Raw genomic sequence first — 25,632 nt, 5'->3', positions numbered from 1 at the left:
ACCTACCTCATAGGGCCATCTTAAGGATTAAATGAAATAATGTGTATGAAGTGCCTCTCGTGGTGCCTGGTGCCCAGCAAACAAACACCCCCCTACCAACCCCCTACCCCTAGAGCACTGCTCCCACTTCCCATCTCACAGCCAATCCTCTTTCTGGCTGGTTCTCAGCCTCCCCCAGAGCTGATCCTTTCCTGCTTTCTCAGAGGGATTAGCTAAAATCTTTCCATTCTAAAGCCTGTGTGGCTTAGTTAGCATTTACTGAGTCCTGGTCCTAACCCCAAGCCCTGGCCCTCACAATGTGGTCACAAGACGGCACCTCAAGTCAATCCGACAGGCATCTCGCTGAGCACCTCCTGCGCAAGGCACAGCTTTCCTCCAACCCCAGCTCACACACGACCTCAACCTCCGTGGCCCCTCCGCCCCGTCCTGAAGACACAGCCCAGGCCTGCAAACCTGGCCAGCGCTGGGGGGCACCTGGCTCTCTAGCCTCAGGGAGAGGGGGCAGGCAAGGACCAGAACGAAAACATAGGAAGCTTGAGGCCTTTTTATTGACAATTCTCCATATACAAAGACATCCTTGTAGTTCCTCTCCAGTGTAAATAAAGCATGAGCACTTAACTCATATCTCAACAGGACCAAGGAGCTTGAGGAAGGGGGTCTACCAAGGCCTGCCTGGCTCCCCAGGGATTTGCCCCTCTGGGCGTGGGGCAGGCCCCTGGCTCCTAGACTGGCTGGCCGGGAAAGAAAGCTGGCCTAGGATGAGCCCTGACTCCCAGCTTGCCTCCTCACATCCCAGCTGAGAGTATAGAAACGTCTCCACCTCCCAGGCTCTGAGTCCCAGGCAGCCCATGAGTCCAGGGGAGAACCCTAGGGCAGGAGAGGGCCCCCATCTTCCTGATCCCATTCCCTGTGCCCCATGTTCCCGGGAATCATGCAATAAATAAATAAATACTTCAAAAAGGCAAGGAAGCTCCTGGGGAAGGAAGGGGTGCCTGAGCCCGCTCATGGCTTAGGGAGAGACACTGAGCCCTTAAGAGTCCAGGGTGAAGACAAAACTGTTGCAGACAGGATGGGCACTCCAGGTGGCCTTATCCTGTAACTGAGGCTGCCCTACTACAGATCAGCCCTGGAATCTGAGACCAGCCTAGCGAGACCCCACACTTCCCAGGCCCCCAGAGGTCAAGGGCTTCAGGACCTCTGCTGAGCTTACCTGGCCTCACACTCACTCCATGGGACGAGGGGCCAGTGAGGGAAGCGGTAGCTCTAGGCCAGAGGAGGGTGGCCAAGGCTCTGAAAATGGGGAGCAGGAGTGACTGAGTGCCCAGCATCTTCCCGGCAGAGCTGAAAACACTAGGATAACATGTGGGCTGAGACTGTAAGCCAGGGTCTCTGCGAGGTGGGGCTGAGGCCTCTGAGCTGCTGCGGCTCCCCGTGTTTTGCTCTGCTTAACACTGAAGGGTTCTGCCAGGCCCTCCTCTGAGAGAATCTGGGAACTCTGACCTTGCTTCTAGAAGTACTTTTGGTCTTGACAGCCCTGGCCATGCCCTCTGGCGGGGAAACGAAGAGCTCCTGAGGCCTGCAGGAACACTCCAACAGCAGAACTGGGACACGGTGCATGCCCTTCTGCAGGCTCTGGGCAGGCAAGGGCCTGGCCCAGCACCCAGCGGGGCAAGAAGCGCTTTTCCCAACCTCTGACCTCCAGCCTCAGAGAACTCCAGGCATGCAGGGATGCCAGAAGACCAGTCCAGATCAGGCCTGGCTCACTGCTGCCCTCTAACTTCTATTTCCCACCCAGCCCTGAGTTCCCTAACACCCAGAACAGAGCAGGGCAAACATGCCAGTCCTGGTGGAGGAGCAACCACTACTGGCCATGCGCAGGAGTGAAGGACTGCTCCAGAACCCGGATGCAGACAGCGGGGGCAGGGAGGCAAGGCCTACCTAGCATTCAGACCACATATGCCCAAGGCTAAGGGTGGGGAGAGTGGGGTCTACCGCTGGCCCCGGGGACAGGTGGCCTCTTGGACCCTGGCCCCTCTTCTCACTTGCTCAAGGTCTGGTTACACGAGGCACACACAAACACAGTCTCTCTCTGGGCTTCAGGGGCTGAAAAGGAGGAAGAACTTGGTGAGATGCTTCCTCATGCCCTCTGGCTCATTGCCCCTCCAACTGGAACCACCTCCCCATCCCACTCCACCCCACCCCAAGCCCCACACAGACCACCCTCCCCCCGCCTACAAGCTCACTGTCCCAGCTCACGCACTCGCCCTCAGAAACTTCTCTTTCCACGGGACCTGGGGGTTCCGAGAGTGACCATGCCAACAGCAAGCCTCTCCCAGATATTCTATGCGTTAGACATTATTTTGGCACCAAAAGAATAACTTTTAAAATGCTTTTTAAAATAAAATACCAGGAGAAAATTTTCCAAAATGTTTTAACAGTGGTTATTATCTCTGGGTGGTAAGATTACAAGATTATTTTTCTCTTCCTTCTTCTTCTGTATAGTAATTTCCAAATCTTCTAGAATAAGCATATGTTACTAGCATGACCAGAAGAATGAAAAAATAAACACATTCAATTTAACATTGTAACATATTACAAAGCAGTCTGTAACACATGCTCCCTTTTTTTTTAAGCACATGCATATGAATTTATCCCATGTGTGATGGCATTAATGACCCAGATGGGTCCACACCTAACAATTCTTTCTGAAATAGATTAGGAATGTCTTCCTTTCTTTGGTTTTTTCTTTTGTTTACAATGAGTATGTATGGCTTTTATAGAAGGAAAAGAAATTAGTCTCTTTCTCATTGCCTTGGTAATGTTTTTAATAAAATAAAAAGCATGAGACTGAGGACTGTGGTCTCCCTGGGGAAGGCAGGCGTGGAGCTGGGGAGCCGGGTGAGGCTGCTCACGTTCTATCTTCTAACTGCAGTGAAGTGGTCACTGGTATTCACTACTGGACTTCATAATTCAGATACATTATATACATATGCTCTTGTCCATGCAGCAAATATTTCCATTTTTCCTTCCTTAATGGGAGATGGAGGAAACCCCGAGTTCCCTGGACCTCTCACTGACCCTGGCTCCTTCCCACATGGAGCACCCCTCTTAGAAGAGGGAGGCGGACCCCGACCCCCAGCCTGCACCACTCACCTGTGGCCCCCATGGAGGACCTGGGCACCTTGAAGGAGCAGCATCGAGAGCAGAAGATGTTTCCACAGTTACTGCAGTTCCGCTGCGGATGAGAGCCAAGGTCAGTCTCCGATCCCCACCCCCAGACACTGGGGACAACTCTACGAGTAGGGCAGTGCCTGAGCAGGGCAGGACTAAGACCAGAAGGGACATCCCACAGGAAGGCTGGTGAAGGCGTGGACACAAGGGAGGGAAAACCTGCTCCTTTGAGTAACCGTCCGACCAGACCCCAGGCCTCACGTGGCCCAACAAGTCAGACTTCATCTGTGACACGGCACTACTCCCCTACATCTCATCCCGAGTCCCCAACAAAAGCACCCTCGAGGAGACTTACCCTCTTCTTCAGCACTGAGAAGGTGGCCGAGCAGCCCGTACAGCTCCCTGAGAAACAGAGGCAGCAGCTCAGCTCTGACCCAGTCCAAACATCTCAACTCTCACCTGCTCCTGGGTCTTCTTCATGGCGACACTACGGGCACCAACCCAGCTCCTTGGCTGGCAGCAAAGAGCAAAGTCCACAGCCAGAGGAGAGGTTCAAACCACTCAGGAAAAACCAATGTCCCAGACTACACACAGCTGCCGCCCCTGCTCCCACCCGGGGTTTAGAGACCTCCACCCCCACCTGCAGGTCCAGCCCAAATAGAAGAGCATCCAGCAGAACCTCCCCCTGAAATGACACCAAGGTGGGAGGGACCTGACAACAGGCATCGCTCCGATGATCTCAGATGAAACCCGCCTGACACGATCCCTTCCAAAGTATCTTCTTACAAACACTCTGCCCACAGCTAGAGGGAGAAACACCTCCTGAACACCAGACTCCTGCTTCCTGTCATCTGAAGATTCTAGGACAGACGTTCAGAACCAAGTGCCAACCAAGACTTGCAGGGCAAGAGGTGAAGTTCAGAACCAGGTGCCAACCAAGAAGACTCACAGGGCAAGAGGTGCAGGCACGTGTGTGGTGGGCAGGCCGGGGTGGATACCACCAGGGGAAGAGATCCTGCCTAAGCGACCAGATACAACAGGACCACAAGGTTTCAGATCAGGTTTTAAGCAGAAGCAGCAACAGCAACTTAGAAAACAGCTGGGAGGAGGCAACGGGGGTGCAAGAAGAGATGAAGATGGGGAAGAGAGGACTGCCCTTTCTTTTCCCCTTTCCTGGCCATATCGCACAGTATGCAGGATCCTAGCTCCCTGTTTAGGAACTGAACCCGTGTGCCGCAGTGGAAGTGTGGAGGCCTAACCACTGGACCGCCAGGGAACTCCCCCGATCATGCCTTCAGATACTACATCAGGGCAAAGGGACTTAACAGAAGCTGTGCTCGCTGCCCACCCATGCTTGCAGGAAAATTAAAGAAGGGAAAGGTGGGCTGCGACAATGACACAGTCTGATGAAGGGCATACACGCAGCCGAAAGAAAAAACCCAAAAGGATGGAGGGGAGGAAAGGCCACGCTGGGCCATTATGACTTCCAACAAGCTCCTGAAGCAGAAACTGATGAGAACAAGCTCCTGATGAGAACAAGGAAGTCCCAAGGGCGCCGCCAGAAATACTGACCACAATTCAGCACAGAAATCTCCATGCAGATAGGGGTCACTGAGCCAGGGGAGAAAAGGCTGGGGTCCAGATGAGGCAGGAGGGTGTTCACAACAGGGGACCAGAGAGCCCAGCCAAAGGCTGTGGGAGGGAAGGGAGCTGGGCTGGGTCCTGGAAAAACCCGGAAGGAGACAAGACTACTGAAGGACATTTCTACAACTTGGGGCCTGCAGGCCTCCGATGATCCGATCAAAGCAATTACTAGGTTCAGGGCACATGGCCAGGCCTCCAGGACCACCTGTCTGGCCAGGCACAGAGCACCAGGCCTCATCCTCACACAAAGGCCCAAACAGATTCGGGCTGTCCAGCCAGAGTCCCCCATAGCTCTCACTAAATGGGGACACACTGCCTGCATTGGAGGACAGGGACCCAGCTCGAGCAGGGACAAAGCTGACACCAGTGGGTGTAAGGCAGATGCTGTTGCTGTCAGTCAGCTCACGACCCAGGCAGAGCAAAGGACACAGAAGAGCACGGCACACCGCCAGCGGGTGGCGCCACCCCAGCCAACAGGCTGCTCTGGGACTCTGCTCCCAACACCAAAAATCAGGGCAAGGCAGCCCGCCTCTGCCTCCCCTCAGCAAGCAGCGTGGGCTGGGAGGAAAGAGTTGGGTCACAGACTGGCACTCTGGACCCTCTCAACTGTAAGGAGTACCAAGGCCAAGCACCCCAAGGCAGTCACGTGGGCTAACAAAACAGCCACGCACCACACAGGGCTGGGGCCAGGGCCAGTTCTGCATGCTGACACCGGCTCAGGCAGGCATGTGGAGAGCACCCCTATTCCTTGCCAAGACCTACCAATTCTTCCTGCCTGTTTTTAGCAGAGGTCCTGATTCATCATGTGAGATGCCCCAGGGGCAGAGAGAGCAGAGGAGCCTGAGACCATTGCCAGGGCGACGGGCACAGAGCCTCCAGGACAGAGTGGGCTCTTCCCAGTAGGACTCCCCCACTTGGAGGCCACGGAGAGGCTCATGAGCAGCCTGCCCTCCTCACTCCTCCCGTGGACCCCCCTCCCTCCACTGGCAGCCAAAACAGAACGGCCCCCAGAGCAGCTCACTCACCCAGCCCTTCAGGACGCAGACCCCAGAACAGAGCTGCTATACCTGCCCTCACAGCCAAGAGCCCGACGATGCCTCAAGGGAGGGACAGCAAGCAGTCCTAAGAGTGGAGGGCTAAGTGGGGCTTAGGAGAATAATTGTCTTCTGGCTTCGCCATCCTCGTGGGAACCTGACAACACTTCACCCATCTCGGTAGGGATTATCTGAACCAAAAGCCAAATACAGAAATGGGATAGGCATAAAACTGGGGCACTTCAGACACCAGGGCCAAGGGAAGATGGTGAGCTAGAAAGAAGTGAGTGAGATCAGATAAGGTGGATCTGAGTTACAGCTCAACCGCGTGCTGGCTGAATACTGGCCAAGTCACTCTTTTCAACCTCAGGTTCCTCACCTGTAAAATGGGAGCATCTAAGGGGCTTTATTTAAAACTCACAGATATAAAAGTATGGTTTGCCAGAACAAGAGCATTAAGTCTGGTGTAATGTCATCTGGGACTTCTGAAGCCTGGCTGCTTCTAAGGACTAAGTGAGACGGCGTATGTGAAAGTGCACTGGACACAGAGCGATCGGCAGCAGTCAGCAACCATCACAAATGAAAGGAAGGGATCCTGAATGCCTGGAGGCATTCGAAGAGCAGAAAGAAACAGGGTGTCCCAGGATGTCTAACACTCAGGAGTCAACTGCCCTGGTCGCTGCAGGAGCAGGAAGGCAGGCCCTGGAGCGCCCAGGTCAAATACCTCACGATAAACCCCACGGGCTTCCTCGGAACTCTCTCCCACCAGACCTCATGGCACAGCCAGCCCATCCTCCTCCCTGTCTGCTGACAACAGGCAGAAGCAAGGCTCTGCTTCAGGACCAGGGAGACCCCTGAGTCTCCAGTCGTCCAGGCTCCAGCTATAACTTCATCTGGCTTGGCTCACGCTCTTCTGATCAGAGCCAGGCTTCCAAGCTTGTTAGTCAGCTCAGTGTGTCTGACTCTTTGCAACTTCATGGACCAGAGCCCTCTGGGCTCCTCTGTCCATAGGATTTCCCAGGCAAGAATCTTGGAGGGGGTTGCCACTTCCTTCTCCAGGGGACTCTCCTGATCCAGGGATCAAATCTGGGTCTCCTGCATCGCAGGCAGATTCTTTACCATCTGAGCCATCAGAGAAGTCCCTCCAAGCTTCGAGGACAATCAAGTCTACCTTTCTCCAAGGTCACATTCTTGGATCCACCCCTCAGTCAGTATAATGAGGACTGGCCAATCTATGGACTTGGCTGGGGAGAAGGGAAGCCGGGGCTCTATCATCCCCAGAAGACAGTGTTTCCTTCCATTTGCTTCCAATCAGACTGGAAAGATCCAGACAAGTGCCTAGGCACCTGAGGGAAAGACCAGGGCCTCCCGTGATAAAAGCAGCCCTTATGAAGCACTCACTATGAACCAGCCAGCAATGTGCCAGCACTTCATAAGCATTCTCTCTCTTGAGACCCACAGCAACCCTGTGAGATAAGAACTTGTACTATTCCCTTTTGTCATTGTTTAGTCGTTCAGTCGCGTCTTCAGTCACGTCCGACTCTTTGCGACCCTATGGACTACAGCACGCCAGACTTCCCCATCCTTCACCATCTCCCAGAGTTTGCTAACATTCGTGTCCATTGAGTTGGTGATGCCATTCAACCATCTCACTCTCTGCCGCCCCCTTCTTTTGCCTTCAACCTTTTCCAGCATCAGGGTCTTTTCTAATAAGTCAGCTCTTTTCATCAGGTGGTCAAAGTATTGGAGCTTCAGCAACAGTCCCCTTTTACAGAAGGAAAACTGAGGCACGGGGAAGTGAAATAATTTGCTTAAGGTCACCTGGCAGCAATGGGGTTACCTAGACACTCAGACCCCTCACTCAGCCGCACGCTCCACCGCCTGCCATGGCTCCACCTGCCTCAGGACCACACTGCCCCGTGGTCCCAGAGGAGCGCTTCCAGAACTGAACTCATCTTCCCACAAGAAGTAATGAGGAGAGACCCCAGAAGGAACCCGTGCTCCCTCCCTCGCAGCCCCGCTGTGCCTGTGCTACCTCCCTAGGGTGCCATGGACACAGCTCTCCTCCTCAGAACGCTGCACCTCTGCCCCGTGGCCAGGACACCTCCAACCCGCCCTCCCCCGGCATACCATAGTTGTTGGTCGGGTACCGCTTGCGGAGCCGCTCAGTGAGCCGCGACACCTTGCTGCGCAGCACCTCGTTCTTGCTCAGGAAGCCGTTGTCCTGCAGGACCAGCTCGTCCTCTGCCGGGCACGGGGCCCCCTCGTCATCCTCCTGCGGGAACAGCTCCTTCCAGTCCTGTCCCCTCCTGACAGAGCTCTGGGACCTGCATGCGTGGCGAACCCCACGAGGCGTGGCGAGCTCGGCTCAGCCACCCTTCCTCAACCCCCTCAGCCCCTGCCCACCTCACCAAGGCTCCTACTTACCAGCACCACCAAGTGGGTCTCCTGCCTCCCAAGGTGCGGGGGAGAAGAAAAGAAAACAGAGAGAAGATAGCAAGAAGGAAGGTGCCGGGAGGGGTTCCCCAAGCAAAAGGAAGCACGGGAGTGCTACCACACTGACTCTGAGCACGTACTGAAGGGCGAGGTTAACAGAGACCCCGTTAAGGATCCCAACATCAATCAGCCGGGGAGAAGGTGTGTACTCAAAGAGTCACAACTTAAGAGTCCACAGTCGTACATTCAGGTTTTGGAGAAATCTCAGCAGTGGAAAATGGAAACGCCCATGCGGATGAGGCTACAGTAACAGCCAGCTGGGTGAAAACCATAGGCCTGGAGGAAACGTCCAAGACCTCCATTTCCTGCATCCCCCACTTCACAAGAGTCATAAAGAGTGAATTCCTCCTATTTAAAAAAAGCCATAGAGCAAACATGACAATAAATGGCGAATGCCACCAGGACTCCGTGACCAGGGATGACAGGAATCGGTGCGGATTATGTGACTTCTCTGAAGCAGACAGTCTCTCCTCAGCTACACTGACCACTGCAGACTCAGGGCTCCCAGAGCTGCTGAGTTTTTAGAAAAACTGAAAAATTCAGAGTTTTTACTATAGTCTCTCCAATTTTTAAATATCGGCTAAAAAATTAAAGCTTTGCGTGCCAAATAAAACACTTCTGCAAACTACCAGTGTGAACCATTGTCCTAAAACCAGGCAGACTGTTGAACTTTCTCCAACCCAGCACTTGGCCATGCAACTGCTTTCTTCAGCCTCCCATTCTCACCCCTCAAAGGGACATCTGACGGACCTCATCCTTCAGAAGAGCAGGCAGAGACCGGGGCAATGCCCTCCTCCAACTCTGCCTGCCCCACATCAAAGGCCCCAGGCCCACAGTCTCCAGCCAAGGCAGTAAACGGCCCACCTCCCCTAGCAGGGCGCTTCCCAGAGGCCTGCAGAGCCACCCCCGCCCTGGGCACCCAGGACAGACGCCAAGGTCAGCAAGAGGACGGGCAGAGGTTCGGTGGCAGCCTTTCAACCAGTGGGTCTGAGCACAGGGCACATTTCACCTTCTCACTTGGACATAAGAGAACTCTCAAAGCCCAGACTTGGAATGTGAGAAGCCACACGGCGCCAGGACCACCCAACTTCTGACCTGGCCAGCTGGGGGTGCCAGGGAAGGCCACCCACCTCAATCGCATCTTTAAACTCCTCGTCAGGCTCGGCCTCCTCCGCCTCCTCCACACTGCCCGGCGTGAGGTCCTGGGAAGAGAGACCCTTCAACAGTCAGAGCAGTGACAGCCCTGCCCCCAGGGAGAGGCCACCTCCCCAGAGCCAGCATCCAGGTTTCTCAAAACAGCGGTTCACGCCTCAGAAGAAATGGCACAGCTGCCGGCAAGAAGGAAGTCAGGGGAAAGAGAGCAGTCTCCAACCGATCAGGACAGAGAGAGGGACCAAGGCCACGAAAGGACCGACAGTGGCTGCAGAACATGGTGCGTGAGAGCAGAGCTCTGGAACCATAGGGCGGGGTCTGGCTCCCGACCCCGCCGACTGCGGACAACCACTCTGTGCCTCAGCCTTCTCTTCTACAAGGAGAATAATCTCATTCTCAGAAATATCCTGCACCTCATGGGTCTATAAAGTACTTGAACAGCAGAGTAAACACTCAATAAAGCATAGCATAGCCCTTATTACCACAGTTATTACTATTAAGCACTTCAGAGGAGGCGGGCCTGGGAAGGAAGAGGCCAGCCCAGGAGCTATACAGTATGGACAGGCTGGTAATAGGGAGGCCAGGCAGCCTGCCCACACCAGACTCTGCCCGGGCAGTTAGGGGTGCTCACCTCTGTGGGCGTGGGTGCAGGAGTGCAGTCCACCAGAGCGCCCTTCCCCCCAGCATCTGATGGTGGCGGGCTCTCAAAGGCACTCTCTTCCTGCTTGGGGTTCATCCGCCGCTGCAGAGATGCCCTATATTCAGACACCACTGCCCAGGGTGAGGAGAATGGGGCGGAAGACAGAAACAGGATGGAATGAGTGTGTTCTGGGGATACCCACCACTGCACCTGGCTGCCTCCTCCAGCACCCACGCTCTGCTGCAGGAAACAGTCACCCTCCTAAGCCTGAACAAGTTACCTAACCTAAGCCTCATAAACAAGACAGATATACCAACACCTACCCCAGGAGATTGTTAAAGAGAGATTAAATGCAGTAAGTGCCCGATAAATCATGGCTTCTATAATTAATTTCCAACCACAGGGAAGAAAACAAGCATAGCAATCACCCAAACATATGTACAGGCCCAGGCATCTGCGACTCAAGGCCTCTCCAGACCACCTCACTGCTTCAGAAACCAGACGGCAGATGGGTACTCTGGGATTACACAGAGACGAGGCAGTGATTCCTGGGGGACTGCACCCTGGAGGTGGGTGGCAACACTGGGAAAACCTCCCTCCCTCGTCTCCCAGAAGCCACCGTATCACGTGGGCAGTGATTCATCTGCCTGGGGAAGGGAAAGGGACCCCTAGTAGCAGCCTCCCCTGGGTCCCACCTCCCTCTCCAAGGCAGGACTCTGGGGTGGTGCTGCCCCCTGGTGGCAGGCACAGCAAACACATGATCAGCCCGGACCCCATCTCTGCCCGGTTCTCCTGGGCTTACCTCGGAAGAACTCCACATTCCCCAGAAAGAGTGTGCTGTTTAAAAGGGCAAGGACCCAGCACAGAGGCAGCAGATACAGCATGCAAACCGTGCCCAGGAGAGCCCCATAGAACCTGGACCGACAGAGAGGAACCACAGGATCAGAAATTCATAAGATCAGAAGCAAACTGGTTTAGGGCATACCCACAGGAGAGTCTGGGCAAGAAGTAGCTCTGGGAACAGTTAATATGCTGACAAGATCTGCTAATCAAACAAGGGGAACATAAAGTGGGGAGAAAGGGTTTACAACCACCAACAGGTCACAACTGACACCTAGAGGCCGCAGTGGTGGCTGAGGATAGGGCCACCTAAGTGGGTTTAACACACATCACTCCTCAGGATCTAGACTCTGAAGTCTGGAACAAGACAGATTTGGAGCCGGTACCATGGAGAGCACTGAGCACAGTGTCTGGCACCAGGAGAGGCTAAACAAGCACGAGTCGCTGTGAGTATCACACACGAATGTGAGTATCACACACGAAGAGCCTCAAAAACATTCATTTCACTTGATCCAATAGTTCCATCCTAGAATTTATTTTAAGGAAAAAAGTTTCAAAAGACTAAAGTTAAACCCATAAAATGTGCACTACAGGGTTAGTAATTAAAAGTAGAAACTGACTAAATACACAACAGGATGTATAATATATAATTTCATAAATTACAGTATAATCACTATCTATATTGGTGTGGTATTACAAGTAATTCCTAAAGCTATGTAGCAACATGGAAAACCAATTATATAGTACAATAAGTGTGAAAAAAAAAAAGGAGTCTCACCTACACTCTGAGCTATAGACACCACGTGCCTATGACAAACTCTAGCAGGCAATCCAAACATGAGATCGGCTGCTATACCAGGGTGGGAGATTACATGGTGAGTTATTTTTCTATTATTAAAATATTTTGAGCATAGTGCGCAAAGAAGGTGTTAAACCAAAGCAGGGCGTTAAAGCCCACAAGCCTACGTGCTGATCTGCACACAAGAGCCTAGAGGGCTCTTTTCCCCTGAGCTAGGGCGACAGGGGGCTCTTAGGCAGCTGTCTTTGCCTGGGGCCCTCAGGGCAGGGGCGGTGGGAACAGAGGGGCACTCACTGTGAGGACACAGCGGGGTTCTCCCAGTGCAGCACGCGGTAGGCGGCTTCGCAGGTGCCGCACAGGCGGCTCAGGAGGGCCTCCAGCTGGATCAAGCTGCAGACACAACACAGGGGCTTGTGCACGCTGTGTACCCTGCCTCACCCGCCTATGTGGCCTAACAGAGCTCCAGGGCAGCAGGGCCCAGGACTTCGCAGGCACAGCTACCTAGGTTCAGCCAGTCCCTTCAAACCCCTTGGAAGGGTCAGGGAATTCGGGGAAACTTCTTACATCTCAGGCCCCTTCTTGGAAAACTTGCTGAGGTTCCGGCTTTGGTCTCTTCCTAGCTGTTGGTGTTGGGCCAGTTACTTAACTTTTTCAAGGATGCAGTTTTCCTCTATACCATGAGGAGCAGGGTGCCACCTCCCAGATGCACTGGAGCTGTGAAGACGGATGCCAGGATGCACAGCAATGTGTTTCCACCCAGGGTTTCAGGTAGACTGACCTGAAGAGTGTTTTGAAATGGATCCCCCACCCCATCAAAAGCAAAGAGAGCATGTTTGTGCAATGAGCACCCAGATCTTGGTTTCTGAAGGGCTCCTTGGAGAAATGGCTGATTCTAGAGCAAGGCAGGGAATGTGGAAGATGAATTTGAACATTTTACTGTATCACAGGGTTTCCCTCATAGCTCAGTTGGTAAAAAATCTGCCTGCAACACAGGAAACCCAGGTTCGATCCCTGGGTCGGGAAGACCCTGTAGAAGGAAATGGCAACCCACTCCAGTATTCTTACCTGGAGAATCCTAGAGACAGAGGAGCCTGGCAGGCTACAGTTTATGGGGTCGCAAGAGTAGGACATTACTTAGCAACTAAACCACCACTGTATCATAAAATATAAAAAGTGAAAGTTGCTCAGTCATATCCGACTCTTATCAACCCCATAGACTATACAGTCCATGGAATTCTCCTGGATAGAATACTGGAATGGGTAGCCTTTCCCTTCTCCAGGGGATCTTCCCAACACAGGAATCGAACCCAGGTCTCCCTCATTGCAGGCAGATTCTTTACCAGCTGAGCCACAAGGGAAGCCCAAGAATACTGGAGTGGGTAGTCTATCCCTTCTCCAACAGATCTTCCCGACCCAGGAATCGAACCAGGGTCTCCTACATTACAGGTGGATTCTTTACCAATTGAGCTATTAGGAAAGCCCAAACTGAGGACAAAATGAGATCAAAATTAATAATCACAGTAATGGGTTATAACCCATTGAATAAAATTTTAAAATCCTGCATTCATATAGATAATCAGAAGGAAAAGCTCTTTCTTACAGAATGTCAGGTAATAATGACACTTAGGAGATCACCTGTGCAGCCATCACAGTGATAAACTGATAAAAGCAAGACCCAACATGGGTTTCAATGCAGTGGGTGAGTGTCTGACGAGGAACAAGTTACCCAAAGAAGTCTCAAAGTACCCCACTCAGATTACTAACTCTAGAGGCTAAAATAGTCACTTTACAGTGGAGAAACTTTCACCAAACTAATCAAAGTTAGTATCCCCCATAACAGTGACATCATGTACCTCTTGATATGATACAATGACAACGTCACATTTCTGCCAAAGATGCAAAACCTGAATCCAATCGTGAAGAACCAAACTACCCAAAGAGAAGGCAAGTTCTACAAAATAATAAACTTGTTCTATTTTAAAATGTCAAGGTCATGAGAAACAAAGACTAAGGAACTATTCCAGGTCACAGGAGACTAAAATCTAAATGTCACGTAAGAGTCTGGACTGGAGCCCAGATCAGGAGAAATTTATATAAAAGACCTTATTAGTACAACTGGCAAAATTTGATCATGAACAGTTATTAGATAATGGCACTAATGCTAATGTAATAAATGTTAAATTCCCAAAATCTGATTACAGGACTGTGGAGATAGAAGAGAATGTCCTTGTTCTTAGAAAATATATACTGAAGTGTTTGGGGCAAACAGACAAGATGTCTGTGATTTACTTTCAAATGGTTCAGGAAGAAAAAAATTACGTCTTAGTGTAGGGAGACAGATGAAGCCAATGTGGCAGAACATTAATAAGTGTTCTATTGGGTAAAGGTCGATGAGAGCTCTTTGCACCATTCCTAGAACTCTTCCATAAGTTTAAAATCATTTCAAAGGAAAAAGGTTTTTTGAAAAACTGCAGATATGCAGCACCCCCGCCCCCACAGGTAACTGACTCAGAATTTCTTCAGAGGAGCCCAGCCCTCCACTTGTTTATAATTTTTTTTGAGCTCCACAGATGTCTCTGCTGCCCAGGAAGAGATGAGAACCCCTGCTGTGTGTCACGGGAGCCACTGAAGCTGCTACAGCTGTTGTCTGCCAACAGTCTGAAGGTGCTTCCTCAGGAGCTCCAGCTCTGTCACATTTAGGAAGTTCCTCCTAAATGTGTAAACCACAGTGCAGTGATGATGACTAATATTTAACTGAACACTTGCTGGGTACCAGATGCCCAGTTAGTCTTCACAACCACCTAGGACGTAGGCCTATACTTTTCTCATTTAACAGACGACAAACCTGAGTGACCTGCCCAGAGTCACACTGCAGGAGCTGGGGTTTGAACCCGGGCAGTGGCTCATGCGTGCGTGTGCTCAGTCAGGACCCTAAACTGTGGAATCAGCTAGATCTGGCTTCCCATCCCAGCTTGGTCACTTGCCTTTTTCCTCCTTCATCAATGGAGGTCAACCATAGTAGCCATCTCCCAGAACTCTGACAAAGACCAAAGGAAATAACATCCACGTTTTGCCTTAAACAATGTCCGGTGCCCAGCAAGCACTCAGTGTGGTGGGACTGGTACTGTCACCATCCCTTACCTCCCGGCCCCTTCCATACTCACAAGCTCTTCACCTCAGCTACGGCCTCAGGGCGAGACAGGCGAACTCTCTGCAGGTCCTCCTGCCTCACACTGTGGTACTTCCTCCTCATCAGCTCAGACTCGGACAGCCGTGCCCGGCAGCCCTCCTGAAGGTAGCCCAGTAGGGCAGGCACTGAAATCATTAGGGCGCCCACTGAGTACCAGGCACCTGTGGGAGCAACAACACTGCAGATAAGCAAACAGCAGTGCCAGGAGCCGCCACCCACCCAGATGTCCACGTGCTCGCTCCCTCACCTCCTCCAGGCCTCTGCCCAAAAGAGCCCGCCCCAGATCACCTGGTATGAAACAGCATCTCCCCACTCACCCCCCAGCCTCTTAACCCAGCTTTAGTTTTCCTCACAGAACTAACCACCACAAGGCAGACTACAGGCATGGCTGTTGGCCTCTCCGTGAAGGTAGGCCCCAAGGGCTAGGACTTTCCCCATCTGGTCACTGCCGTAGCCCCAGACCCTTTCAAAAATATTAAAAACCCCTCTACTAGTACACAGCACACAGCAGGTAGCTCGTGCCCGGGATCTGGCCATGGGGAGCTCCCGATGTCTGACATTCTGACCTTTGGGTCACAGGGGCTGACTGGAAGCCTTCCACTGGCATTTAGGACACCACTGACCACTTTGGATCGAGAAATGTTGAGGCAAAAATAAAATCCAAGGAAGGAACTTCTTCCATGTTAACATGGAAGCAAGCTAACAGAGCAGTGGGTACAAAGTAATTAAGTATCTGTCACCTGAACTAATTTTTCTGTGGAAATATATTCAGAAAAATCTAACAGCTTAAGAAGGATATCTGAGTTTCAGTGAGGTGGAAAAGCGTCCTACTAAGACGCTTAAGACACAGAAGATGAGGTCTTATGTGAAATGGGTTTATTCTTCAGCTCACTGAAACCACAGGAAGCAAAGGAGACACTTGAGAAATGGGAATTCAATAGAACAAAGGCATGAAGATAGGACCCAGCTCCTCAGAACATTCCATCCCAGGCCCTTTACTCACTTCCCTTGATGGGCTTGACTTTTTCTGCAGCCATCTGCCAGTTCTAACCAAAAGGGCTGGGTCACAGCATGCCTTTTCATAAAAGGTCCCCAGGAGACATCATTACCCAGGACCCCTCCAGCTACCTACCTGTCCACACACCGACCTCAAAGGCTGCAGGCTACAAACCCCTCACTGCTGTTGGCTGCCTGGCAGACCCCACCAGGCTCACTTGCTGAGCCAGAGAAAATCAACAGGCAAAAATGCCTCATCAGTTCACCTTCCTAGTACCTTCACCCCAGGTCATGTCCTCAGCTGACCCCGGAAACCAAACTGGGAAAAGGTCAATGCATTTAGTCCAGAGGAAACAATAATAATAGCTATAATGTACTGGCTGCTTATTTTAACTGTGTTAAGTGTTACACATAGATTATCTCGTACTTCACAACTACCCTCTGAGGAAAGCACTTCTATTATCCCCCTTCAGAGAAAATGAAATTTTATCCCTCAGTCATGTCCAACTCTTTATGACCCCATGGACTATAGCCTGCCAGGCTCCTCCGTTCATGAAATTCACCAGGCAAGAATAATACTGGAATGGGTTGCCATTTCCTTCTCCAGGGACTGAATCCAGGTCTCCTGCATTGCAGGCAGATTCTTTACTATTTGAGCCACAGGGAAACCCCATTCAGAGATGAGGATGATTAGGCCTTAAGAGACAGATTAAAGAACTTCTGATGTCACACCAGTGGCCCAGTCAGGATTCTAGCCCCAGGTGGGTCTCTCAGGAGCCTGTGTCCTGACACTGAGCAGACACGGAGAGAGGCTGATCCCATAGCAGAACAAGCAGCTCCCTCATACAGGGCCAATTCTCAGAATTCCTCTCCACCTTCATTCACAAAAAGCCCTGGAAGCAGTTCTTACCCTCATTCAAGGTGAGGAACAAGACGTTGAGGCCCAGGCAGGTCAGCAAGGAACACAATGGCGTCTGCCACCTGCAACACAAGGCTGTATATTGTCACCCTGTTTATTTAACTTATGTGCAGAGTACATCATGCAAAATGCCAGGCTGGATGAAGCACAAGCTGGAATCAAGATTGCTCGGAGAAATATCAATAACCTCAGATACGCAGATGACACCACCCTTATGGCAAAAAGCGGAGAAGAACTAAAGAGCCTCTTGATGAAAGTGAAAGAAGAGTGAAAAAGCTGGCTTAAAACTCAACATTCAAAAAACTAAGATCAGGGCATCCAGTCCCATTACTTCATGGCAAATAGATAGGGAAACAATGAAAACAGTGACAGACTTTATTTTCTTGGGCTCCAAAATCACTGCAGATGGTGACTGCAGCCATGAAATTAAAAGACGCTTGCTCCTTGGAAGAAAAGCTATGACCAACCTAGACAGCATATTAATAAGCAGAGACATTACTTTGCTGACAAAGGACGGTCTACTCAAACCTATGGTTTTTTCCAGTAGTCATGTATGGATGTGAGAGTTGGACCATAAAGAAGGCTGAGCACTGAAGAATTGATGCTTCTGAACCATGGTGTTGGAGAAGACTCTTGAGAGTTCCTTGGACTGCAAGATCAAACCAGTCCATCCTAAAGGAAATCAGTCCTGGATATTCATTGGAAGGACTGATGCTGAAGCTCCAATACTTTGGTCACCTAATGCAAAGAACTGACTCCTTAGAAAAGACCCTGATGCTGGGAAAGATTGAAGGCAGGAGGAGAAGGGGATGATAGAAAATGAGATGGTTGGATGGCATCACCGACTTTATGGACATGAGCAAGCTCTGGGAGTTGGCGATGGACAGGGAAGCCTGGCGTGCTGCAGTCCATGGGGTTGCAAAGAGTCAGACACGACTGAACTGAACTGAACCTGCAATACAGAGAGTCCTGGTCACTGAAGGCAGCTGCCCCTCCAGCCAGGTCTTCCCAACCAGGAGCAAGAGGAGGCCCGGGAGCTCAGAGGTAACTCAGACAGTCAGGAAGAAATGAAAAGTGGGCCTCTCACTTGGACAGGCGACCGGGAGAGAGACCTGAGGTCACACCCCAGGCCCCAGGGTGAGAAAAGGTAGCCTCTGGAAACCAAAAGAGGAGGAAGAATTTATAAAATTATCTCTTAATGTTATAACTCTGTTTAACCTGTGTTGTGTAAGGTTTTATTCTCTTTAAGAGGTGTCAATGACATTCTTCTTTAAAGGTTTCCTTTATTCTTTGTATTTACTGAGATATAGTTGGTATGCAATATATTCTTTTTTTAATTTTAAAGGAACATACACCTCCTGCATAAGATTCATCTAAAATGAAAATTGAGTGAACAAATGTGAAGGATTTCTTTGACCTTATCTGCCATTTTCTCTTCTTTCTGTGAGTTTTAAACATACATTAATTCCAAAGGAATGAAAATTATAAAGATTTCAATATATAAAAAATGAAGACAAACTAGGATTAGCATTCTCTCAGCAAACATGCCCGAAGTGAACTGGAACTCTCAGAACCAAACACAGACCCGGCTTCCACCACCACCAAACGGCAACACAGAAGCCCCCAAAGACAGAGGAAAGAAAATCAGAGTGAGGGTACTGAGTTCAAGCAAATGCCGCTGGCTTAGTCCTTGATAAAGCACATTTAATAGGATAAAGGGAGCACAGATGTAATAACAAAGCCACTGACACCTACATTCTAAAGAGCAGTATCAGTGTATATAAGGTGAGCCCTCAGAGGAGAAAGGTAAATATAAAAATCAACAGCTAAGTTGCAATGTATTCAGAACTTCAATGCATGTTCTTTTGCTCTAATTGGGGTATTTCACAGTTACAAAATGAGGTTAACTAATTTATGAGCTGCTTTTATTTTTTAATGAGAGTTATGAGTAAGGGAGTGAAATAACCTTTCTCTTCGTCTTAAAATTGCAAACACTTCAACTTACACCACCCTAATTAGACCTCAGACCCATCTACTTGCTCTACCAGAGCAAAAGCAAATTAAAAGTCAGGTCTAAGGCCAATCCCATCTCAGAAATAAAAACATTACACAGCCACTGAGGTCACTTTCATTTAAAGCCTTTTTTTTTTTTAATTAAAAAACAAAAAAGATTTCTTTTGGCCACGCCCGAGCAACACGTGATTTCTTAATTCCTCCACCCCCAGGGATTGAACCCATGCCTTCTGCAGAAGTGCAGAGTCTTAACCACTGGACCACGAGGGAATTCCCCGCTTCTTCCATTCTATCTGATGTCTTTATTGACACTCTGTTCATGGAGACCCACTTACTGGAGTAGCCGATCCCAGAAGAGAGAAGTCTTAAAAATCAACTGCGGCTCCAGGCTTCAGACCTCAAAGAAGCTCAAGATTAGGTCCTTCTTCAAAGTCAAATCCTCTTTACTGAGAAAGAACAACCAAACACACAAACGAACCTGACAGCCACTTTCACAGACCAGTGCTCCATCTCCCAGCGGCTCGGAGGCCACAGCTCCTGGGGGCTTTTTAGGCCCAGTGCTCCTCCCCCAGCCAACTTTTTCAATCCCACCACATCCTCAGATTTCTAACTTCATAAAATGGAAAAATCCTAACACATTAGTGCCAAGAAGTGCTGATAGACCTGTGCCAGAATAGGAAAAGGGCAGGAGATATATATATAGATATATAGATATTTTTTTAAGGATATATTTAACTTTTGCACTTTGCCACAAAAAGGCAAAACACACATACACATATATGCAGGTATATACATACCCATGCTTGTGTGCACAGGTGCACGCACATATACACAGTAGAAAACACAAGACAGCATAGCCCTGTGAAGCCCACACACTCCCCTGAGGAAGACCACAGTTCATCGCAGCTAGCTGGTCATGATGGAATTACAAAGCCGGCCCCTTCTGACACCACCTCCCTACCCCTTACATTGACAGCACAGTCATCTAAAAGTAGAGAATGTTGCTCTGGAACCCTGATAGCTCATCTCTAGGGATAATGCCATAAATTAAAGGAGTTCTGGGGCAAACAAGAGAAACGGGGGGCCTTGGACAGAGTTAAAAATAAAGTTCCAATTATTTCCAGACTGAGGTTAAGAATGAATACTCTGTAGCACCTCGAGAAATTAACCCAACTCTACTCGCCCTGTCTCCAACCTGTCTCTCTCAGGCATCTGAGCTGGTTGAAGGTCTTTACTAGAATCTGATGACCTTCTCCCTAGAAATACACACATGTGCCTGCACAACTTTACAGGCAGGTTCAGGAGAGTCAATAACCCCTACAGCGCCACGCACAGGCTCTAGATGAAGAACGACTGCTCTTTAGGACAAGCTGGTTTTATGTGACTCCCATTACCATGCAATATTAAGAACACAAGACCTTTGCAAAAAAAAAAAAAACTTTATTTTTTTTTAACTTGAATCTAATCCAACTTTTAAATTTAACCTCCAGTCTGCACCAGGAAGAAACATCAACCAGACAAATCTAGGTAGGAAATTCTCCAGCACACTCAGCTGAGCCTCCAGCACATCAGTGTCATGAAGACCATTTCAACAAGAAAGATCTAAGGGACATAATAACTGCACAGAATACATGGCCCTGGTTTGGAGCCTGATTGGGCCAAAACAATGGTAGATGACATTCTTGGGGCAACTGAGGAAATGTGAATATGAACTGGGTATAGGGTGATATCAAGGAATCACATTGTTAATTTTGTTCGGTATGATGTTATTTTTTTTTAAGCATTATTATTTAGAGACAAACAGAAGTGTTTTGGGAGCAGAATTGCATGTATTTGTAATTTTAAATAATTTAACAAAAGAAATAAAGTGAGCTGAAAGGAGAAAAAACTTACCGAGGATGAAAATCAAAGCAGAATAGGAACAAAAAATTTTGAGAGCCATAAGCCTAAAGGATTAGTGAAAATAGTACCTGTTTATTCATAGATACTTGTTTGCATCCTAATTTTAATATAAATTATGCTAATATTGGGAGAGAAGGAAAAAGAAAAAAGCATGCTTCAGCTAGAAGGCCCAATGGTCAAGGCTAGGTAGCAGTCCTGGGATACGAGCTTATCCAGCCACAAAGAAGAAACTCTGGTGAAAGACCAGATGGTTCCCAGTACCTGCCTCTCCTGGGTTGGGTCTGAGATAGGGGGTGGACCAAGAATAAGCCCAGAGGCCCAGCAGACCTCCCAGAACTGCTCCTCAGCAGGGCAGAAAGGACAGCCCAGCCACTGCCTAAGTGGCCAGTGCAACTAAAAGCAGGAAGGCAAAAGGCCCAGCAGGTTAGAGTAACTCTAAATAAAATCTGTACCTGAGCAAATACCGGACCCCATCGCCGGCGTCCTTCAGGGGTTCCAGGTAGACCTCAAGCCGCTTGTAGGACAGAACCAAGTTGAACAGATCAAATGCCGGCAACTTGGTAGGAACAGGTAGAGACTCCAGGGTAGCCTCGGGGACCGTGCTGGGGCTCACCTCCGGTCCACAGCCCTCTCGCTCTGAGGTCTGCATCCTGTAATCATAAGAATTCCTGACATTTGCACTGCACTTCCAATGCTCAACACATTTCTACCTGCATTATTTCATGTGGTGCCATAACAAACCTATAAGATAGGCAGGGCTACAGGGGGAAAGCCCATTTCACAGAGAAAGACATTCAGCAAGGCGAAGTGAGTTACCCAGAGACAGCTGACCCCTGAAAACATGGGTTTGAACTGCACGGATCCACTTATATACAGATTTTTTTTTAATAGTAAATACTACAGTTCTAAATGATCTGCAGTTGGTTGAATGGTGGATACGGAGGAATGGCAGGAGGGCCTACTGTAAGTCATACTCTGGTTTTCGACTTCGCAGTCAGCACCCAACCCCTGCATTGTTCACGGGTCAACTGTATAAAATCCTGCTCTTCTGACTCTCCATCTACTGTTCTTTTCCTCCACAGATCAATCAAGAGTATAAGCAATAAAGACCAAACACACATGGCTACCGGTGGGAGGCAGCCTGGGGTCTCAAGAGAAACGATGTCCTGAAATGTTCTTCCACTTTTTCCCTAGTTAATTCCTATTCATCCTTCAGGTATCAGCTTAAGCATCCCTCTCTGGCTCTGAGAAGACTTTGCCAACATCCCCAGTCTGAACTGGGAGACCCTACCATGCTCACAAAAGATCATGTACTCACCCCTAACGGCACTTACCACACCAAAGCAAAACTCCGTGCTTTCTTGCCAGTCATCCCTCTTAACCTTGACTTCCACCAGGTTAGAGACTGTCTTCCACTGTTTATGCACACAGTGGGCATGCAATAAATGCTCGCGGAATGAAGGAATCAACTGCTCATCCTCCAGGAACCCAGAGCTTTCTTCTGCCCGGCTCCAACCTCTAACCTTTCCCCCGCTCCCTTCAGTTACCAACAACTTCCTGAACCAACCCTGCCCGTTACCCTCCTCCCCTTTTCTCCTCCTGCACCCCACGCGGCCGTCATTACCTTCCACAACACTCCATTCCCTTCCTTCTCGGATGCGGAGAGCCACAGGCGCTCTCATTCTCTTTCCTAATCTCAAACTCTACCGAAACGCTAAGTTTAAGTAAACAAGGAGGCAGAGCCTTGGCGCACAGCAACAATAGGGAGTCCAAGGGTAGGGGCTTCGATCTGGGACGGCGGGGGGGAAGCGGGTGTTTGAAGGGGAGGGTGACAAAGGGGCCATCAGGAACCTGAAGTCCCTGCAGGCGGAGCTAGGACCCAGGGCGGGCGCGAGGAGCACGGGAGGAGGTGAAGCAAGTCTGCCCCGGCAGGGGCCGGGCCATCATCTCTGCAGGTCAGGGAGGCTGACGCGGCCCAGAGGACCAAACCAGAGAAGGCCACACCCAAGGTCCCTGGGCCAGCAGGTGGTGGCCCCCGTGGCGTTCTGGCGCCCAACTCCGCACAGTTGGCAGACGCACCAGGGTGGGGAGGGGGTGGCACCTCACCTACCCGGTCGCTGCGTTGATGGGGAGGGGGCGGGGACGGCCAGGAGGCACCTGATAGGGCCACTGGACCCCGGAGCGTTTCCTCAGGCCCGCCCCACCCCGACGACGAACCTCTTCCCAAGGCCGCTCTGAAGTCGTAAGACTGAGACCCTCCTCCGCCTTCCCCTCCGCCGCCACTTCCGGGACGCGATTGCTCTCCGGCGCCGAGCCCTGACGTCATCGCGCCCGCCCGGCCTCCGGCTCCGCTCCCGGGGTAGCTCCGCCCACTCTGGGACAGGTGAGCCCCGGCAGCCGCACTGCGCCTGCGTAATTTTTCTTCTCCGCCCGGGGTCCTGGCTTAACTGTAGTCTTACCCGCGGTTCGCTAAACCCTGGGAGCTTCTGCGAGGGGATTCTGCCCCTCGTGGCCCCCGCGTCGCTTCTGGCAGGGAACAGTTGAAGTGAAGATAATCTGAAGAATTTATGTCTGCATCCTCTCCCCACCAACTTTGGTACTTACCTGACTCCCTGTGGACCATGAGCTTACAAACGGCAGAAACCATACCCCTGCATGCCCGATGCCTAGCAGAGAATGCAATTCTGTTCAGTGTTTCCTGAGTAGCTACTGTGTACAAGGTCCTGGGCAAGTCCTTCCCAATTCAACCCACTTCTCACTGTGTTGCCCAGTTAATCGCCCTTAAAGCTGCCTTTGCATTAATAATAACATTAGCCTTTATTTACGGAGGACTAACCAGGCGCCGGGTACTGGACTAAGCTCTTTGTGTGCGTGCTTGCTAAGTCACTTCAGTCGTATCGGACTCTATGCGACCCTATGGTCTTTAGCACGCTAGGCTCCTCTGTTTATAGGATTCTCCAGGCAAGAATACTGGAGTGCCTTGCTGTTTCCTTCTGCAGGGGATCTTCCCAACCCAGGGACTGAACCCGCATCTCCTGCATTACTGCTGCTGCTGCTGCTAAATTGCTTCAGTCGTGTCTGACACTGTGAGACCCCATAGACAGCAGCCCACCAGGCTCCTCTGTCCCTGGAATTCTCCAGGCAAGAATATTGGAGCGGGTTGCCATTTCCTTCTCCAATGCATGCATGCATGCATGCTAAGTCACTGTGAGACCCTATGCACAGCAGCCCACCAGGGGGTTGCCATTTCCTTCTCCACTCCTGCATTACAGGCGGATTCTTTACCACTGAAGCATCAGGGAAGGCCCAATCTTATCTAGTTCTCTTCCAACAACCCAATTATTAGGGTTATTGCCATTTCATAGATGAGGAATCTGAGATTTGTCAAGGAACTTCAGTGTCTCTCAGCTAGTATGCTACTGTGAGCTGGAATTTTAACCTCACGGGTCATCTGATCCTGCCCACCCCCCAACTATACCATCACCTCCTTAGTCTGTATTCACTGGCCTTATCCCCTGCTACTCCCCTTCCCAGGCCTCTTCACTTCATCAGACTGAACTCCTCCACTGTTACCTTCAAGCACCCCTTGCACTCTGATCTTACATTGCTTGTGCTGTGAGCTCAGGGAGGAATGCCTTTCTCCCACTTATACTTGGGTCCAAATCCAACCCATTCATCTAAGTGAAAAGTGAAAGTGTTCATCACTAAGTCAGTGTCCGACTCTTCCTCATCCTGTGCATGGTAGCCCGCCAGGCTCCTCTGTCCATGGAATTCACCAGGCAAGAATACTGGAGTGGGTAGCCATTCACTTCTCCAGGGAGATCTTCCAGACCAAGGGACAGAACCTTCGTCTCCTGGATTGGCAGATGGATTCTTTACCATCTGAGACATCAGAGAAGCCCATTCATCTAAGCAGGAGTCAGATGCTGCACTCCTTCCCTGATTGCCCCAGTCGGAAGTAATCACTTCCCTCTCCAAACAGCCAGAAGGTAGACAGATCCAAATCCCCCACTGACCACTAAGCTGTATTTAGAAATCTCTCTGCTCCTGCTTCTTAGAGGAATGGGCCAGGCTTTGTGGCTGGGCCAGGCTTTTCTGCTGGACTCTGCTTGTCCTTCTTTAGAATGAGGCTAGGAAAAGCAGAGAAAAGAATATTTTTTATACAGTAACTGAAATTCCACCATCAGTAATTTACTCCAAAGGTAGATTTCAGTTTCTTTACAATCCCTCCTCCTTGGGTCTGTCTGGACCACTGGCCTGAAGCTGACTGTAGCTAGTAGTTTTATTGGTTTTCTCTCTTGGCAGCTATGAAATTGAGGGGTATCAACTCCCAGACATTATTTGAGGAAAACATTGGAGGATAAAAAAAGGCTCTAGAGATCAAAAAGGGAAAACAGCCACAGCCAACATCAGCGATCAAAGACTTCCCCTGGTCAACTGGATTCTGCTTTGGGAGCCTGATTCTCATTTTTCATAATCAAGTTCTCCAGCTTCTTTGCTTTCACCAGCATTCTGAGTCTTCACTTTTTGCCTCAAATCCTGGTGCCATTGGTGTTTTCCCCTGGATAGCTGATAGGTGGAAGAGACCAAAGGAGAAAATAAAATAGAAAAAGAGGTTAATCAATACCTTGTGTGCGTGCTAAGTTGCCTCAGTCATGTCCGACTCTTTGCAACCCCGTGGACCATAGCCCGCCAGGCTTCTCTGTCAGTGGGATTTCCCAGGCAAGCATACTGGAGTGGGTTGCCATGTCCTCCTCCAGGGAATCTTCCTGACCCAGGGATTGAACCCAGGGATTGTCTCTTACATCTCCTACATTGGCAACATTGGCAGGTGGG

The 25,632-nt window shown here is 50.3% G+C and overlaps 1 protein-coding gene across 6 annotated transcripts; it reads right to left on the bottom strand.

Moving 5' to 3' along the window:
- Nucleotides 1–526: 526 nt before the first annotated feature.
- Nucleotides 527–23,119, bottom strand: ZFYVE27 (zinc finger FYVE-type containing 27). 6 transcript variants are annotated; one of them, XM_019952967.2, is made up of 13 exons: nt 23,014–23,119; nt 21,249–21,446; nt 16,873–16,943; nt 14,941–15,127; nt 12,071–12,166; nt 10,940–11,052; nt 10,129–10,268; nt 9,476–9,547; nt 8,277–8,297; nt 7,980–8,124; nt 3,527–3,573; nt 3,154–3,235; nt 527–2,103 (listed from the first exon to the last, which is right to left on the bottom strand). In XM_019952967.2, the coding sequence occupies exons 2-13, from the start codon at nt 21,443–21,445 to the stop codon at nt 2,039–2,041; spliced, it is 1,236 nt and encodes a 411-aa protein (XP_019808526.2). In that variant the 5' UTR covers nt 21,446; nt 23,014–23,119; the 3' UTR covers nt 527–2,038. The 6 variants fall into 6 exon arrangements, with proteins under 6 accessions (XP_019808526.2, XP_019808525.2, XP_019808524.2 ...); XM_019952966.2 differs by having other exon boundaries at nt 22,903–23,098; XM_019952965.2 differs by having other exon boundaries at nt 22,907–23,098.
- Nucleotides 23,120–25,632: the final 2,513 nt, after the last annotated feature.

This window comes from Bos indicus, chromosome 26, assembly GCF_029378745.1.
Source record: "Bos indicus isolate NIAB-ARS_2022 breed Sahiwal x Tharparkar chromosome 26, NIAB-ARS_B.indTharparkar_mat_pri_1.0, whole genome shotgun sequence".
Taxonomy (NCBI): domain Eukaryota; kingdom Metazoa; phylum Chordata; class Mammalia; order Artiodactyla; family Bovidae; genus Bos; species Bos indicus.
Note: the sequence above shows the minus strand (reverse complement) of the source record. Positions and strands in the feature narration are given on the sequence as shown.

Bases quoted from the DNA above. Each gene is read 5' to 3' on its own strand.
- ZFYVE27 (XM_019952963.2), bottom strand. The intron at 12,167-14,940 runs GTGAGTATGGAA...TTGTGTCTGCAG, and splicing joins GTAGCTGAGGTGAAGAGCTT to CTTGATCCAGCTGGAGGCCC. The intron at 3,574-7,979 runs GTATGCCGGGGG...TCTGTTTCTCAG, and splicing joins GTACCCGACCAACAACTATG to GGAGCTGTACGGGCTGCTCG.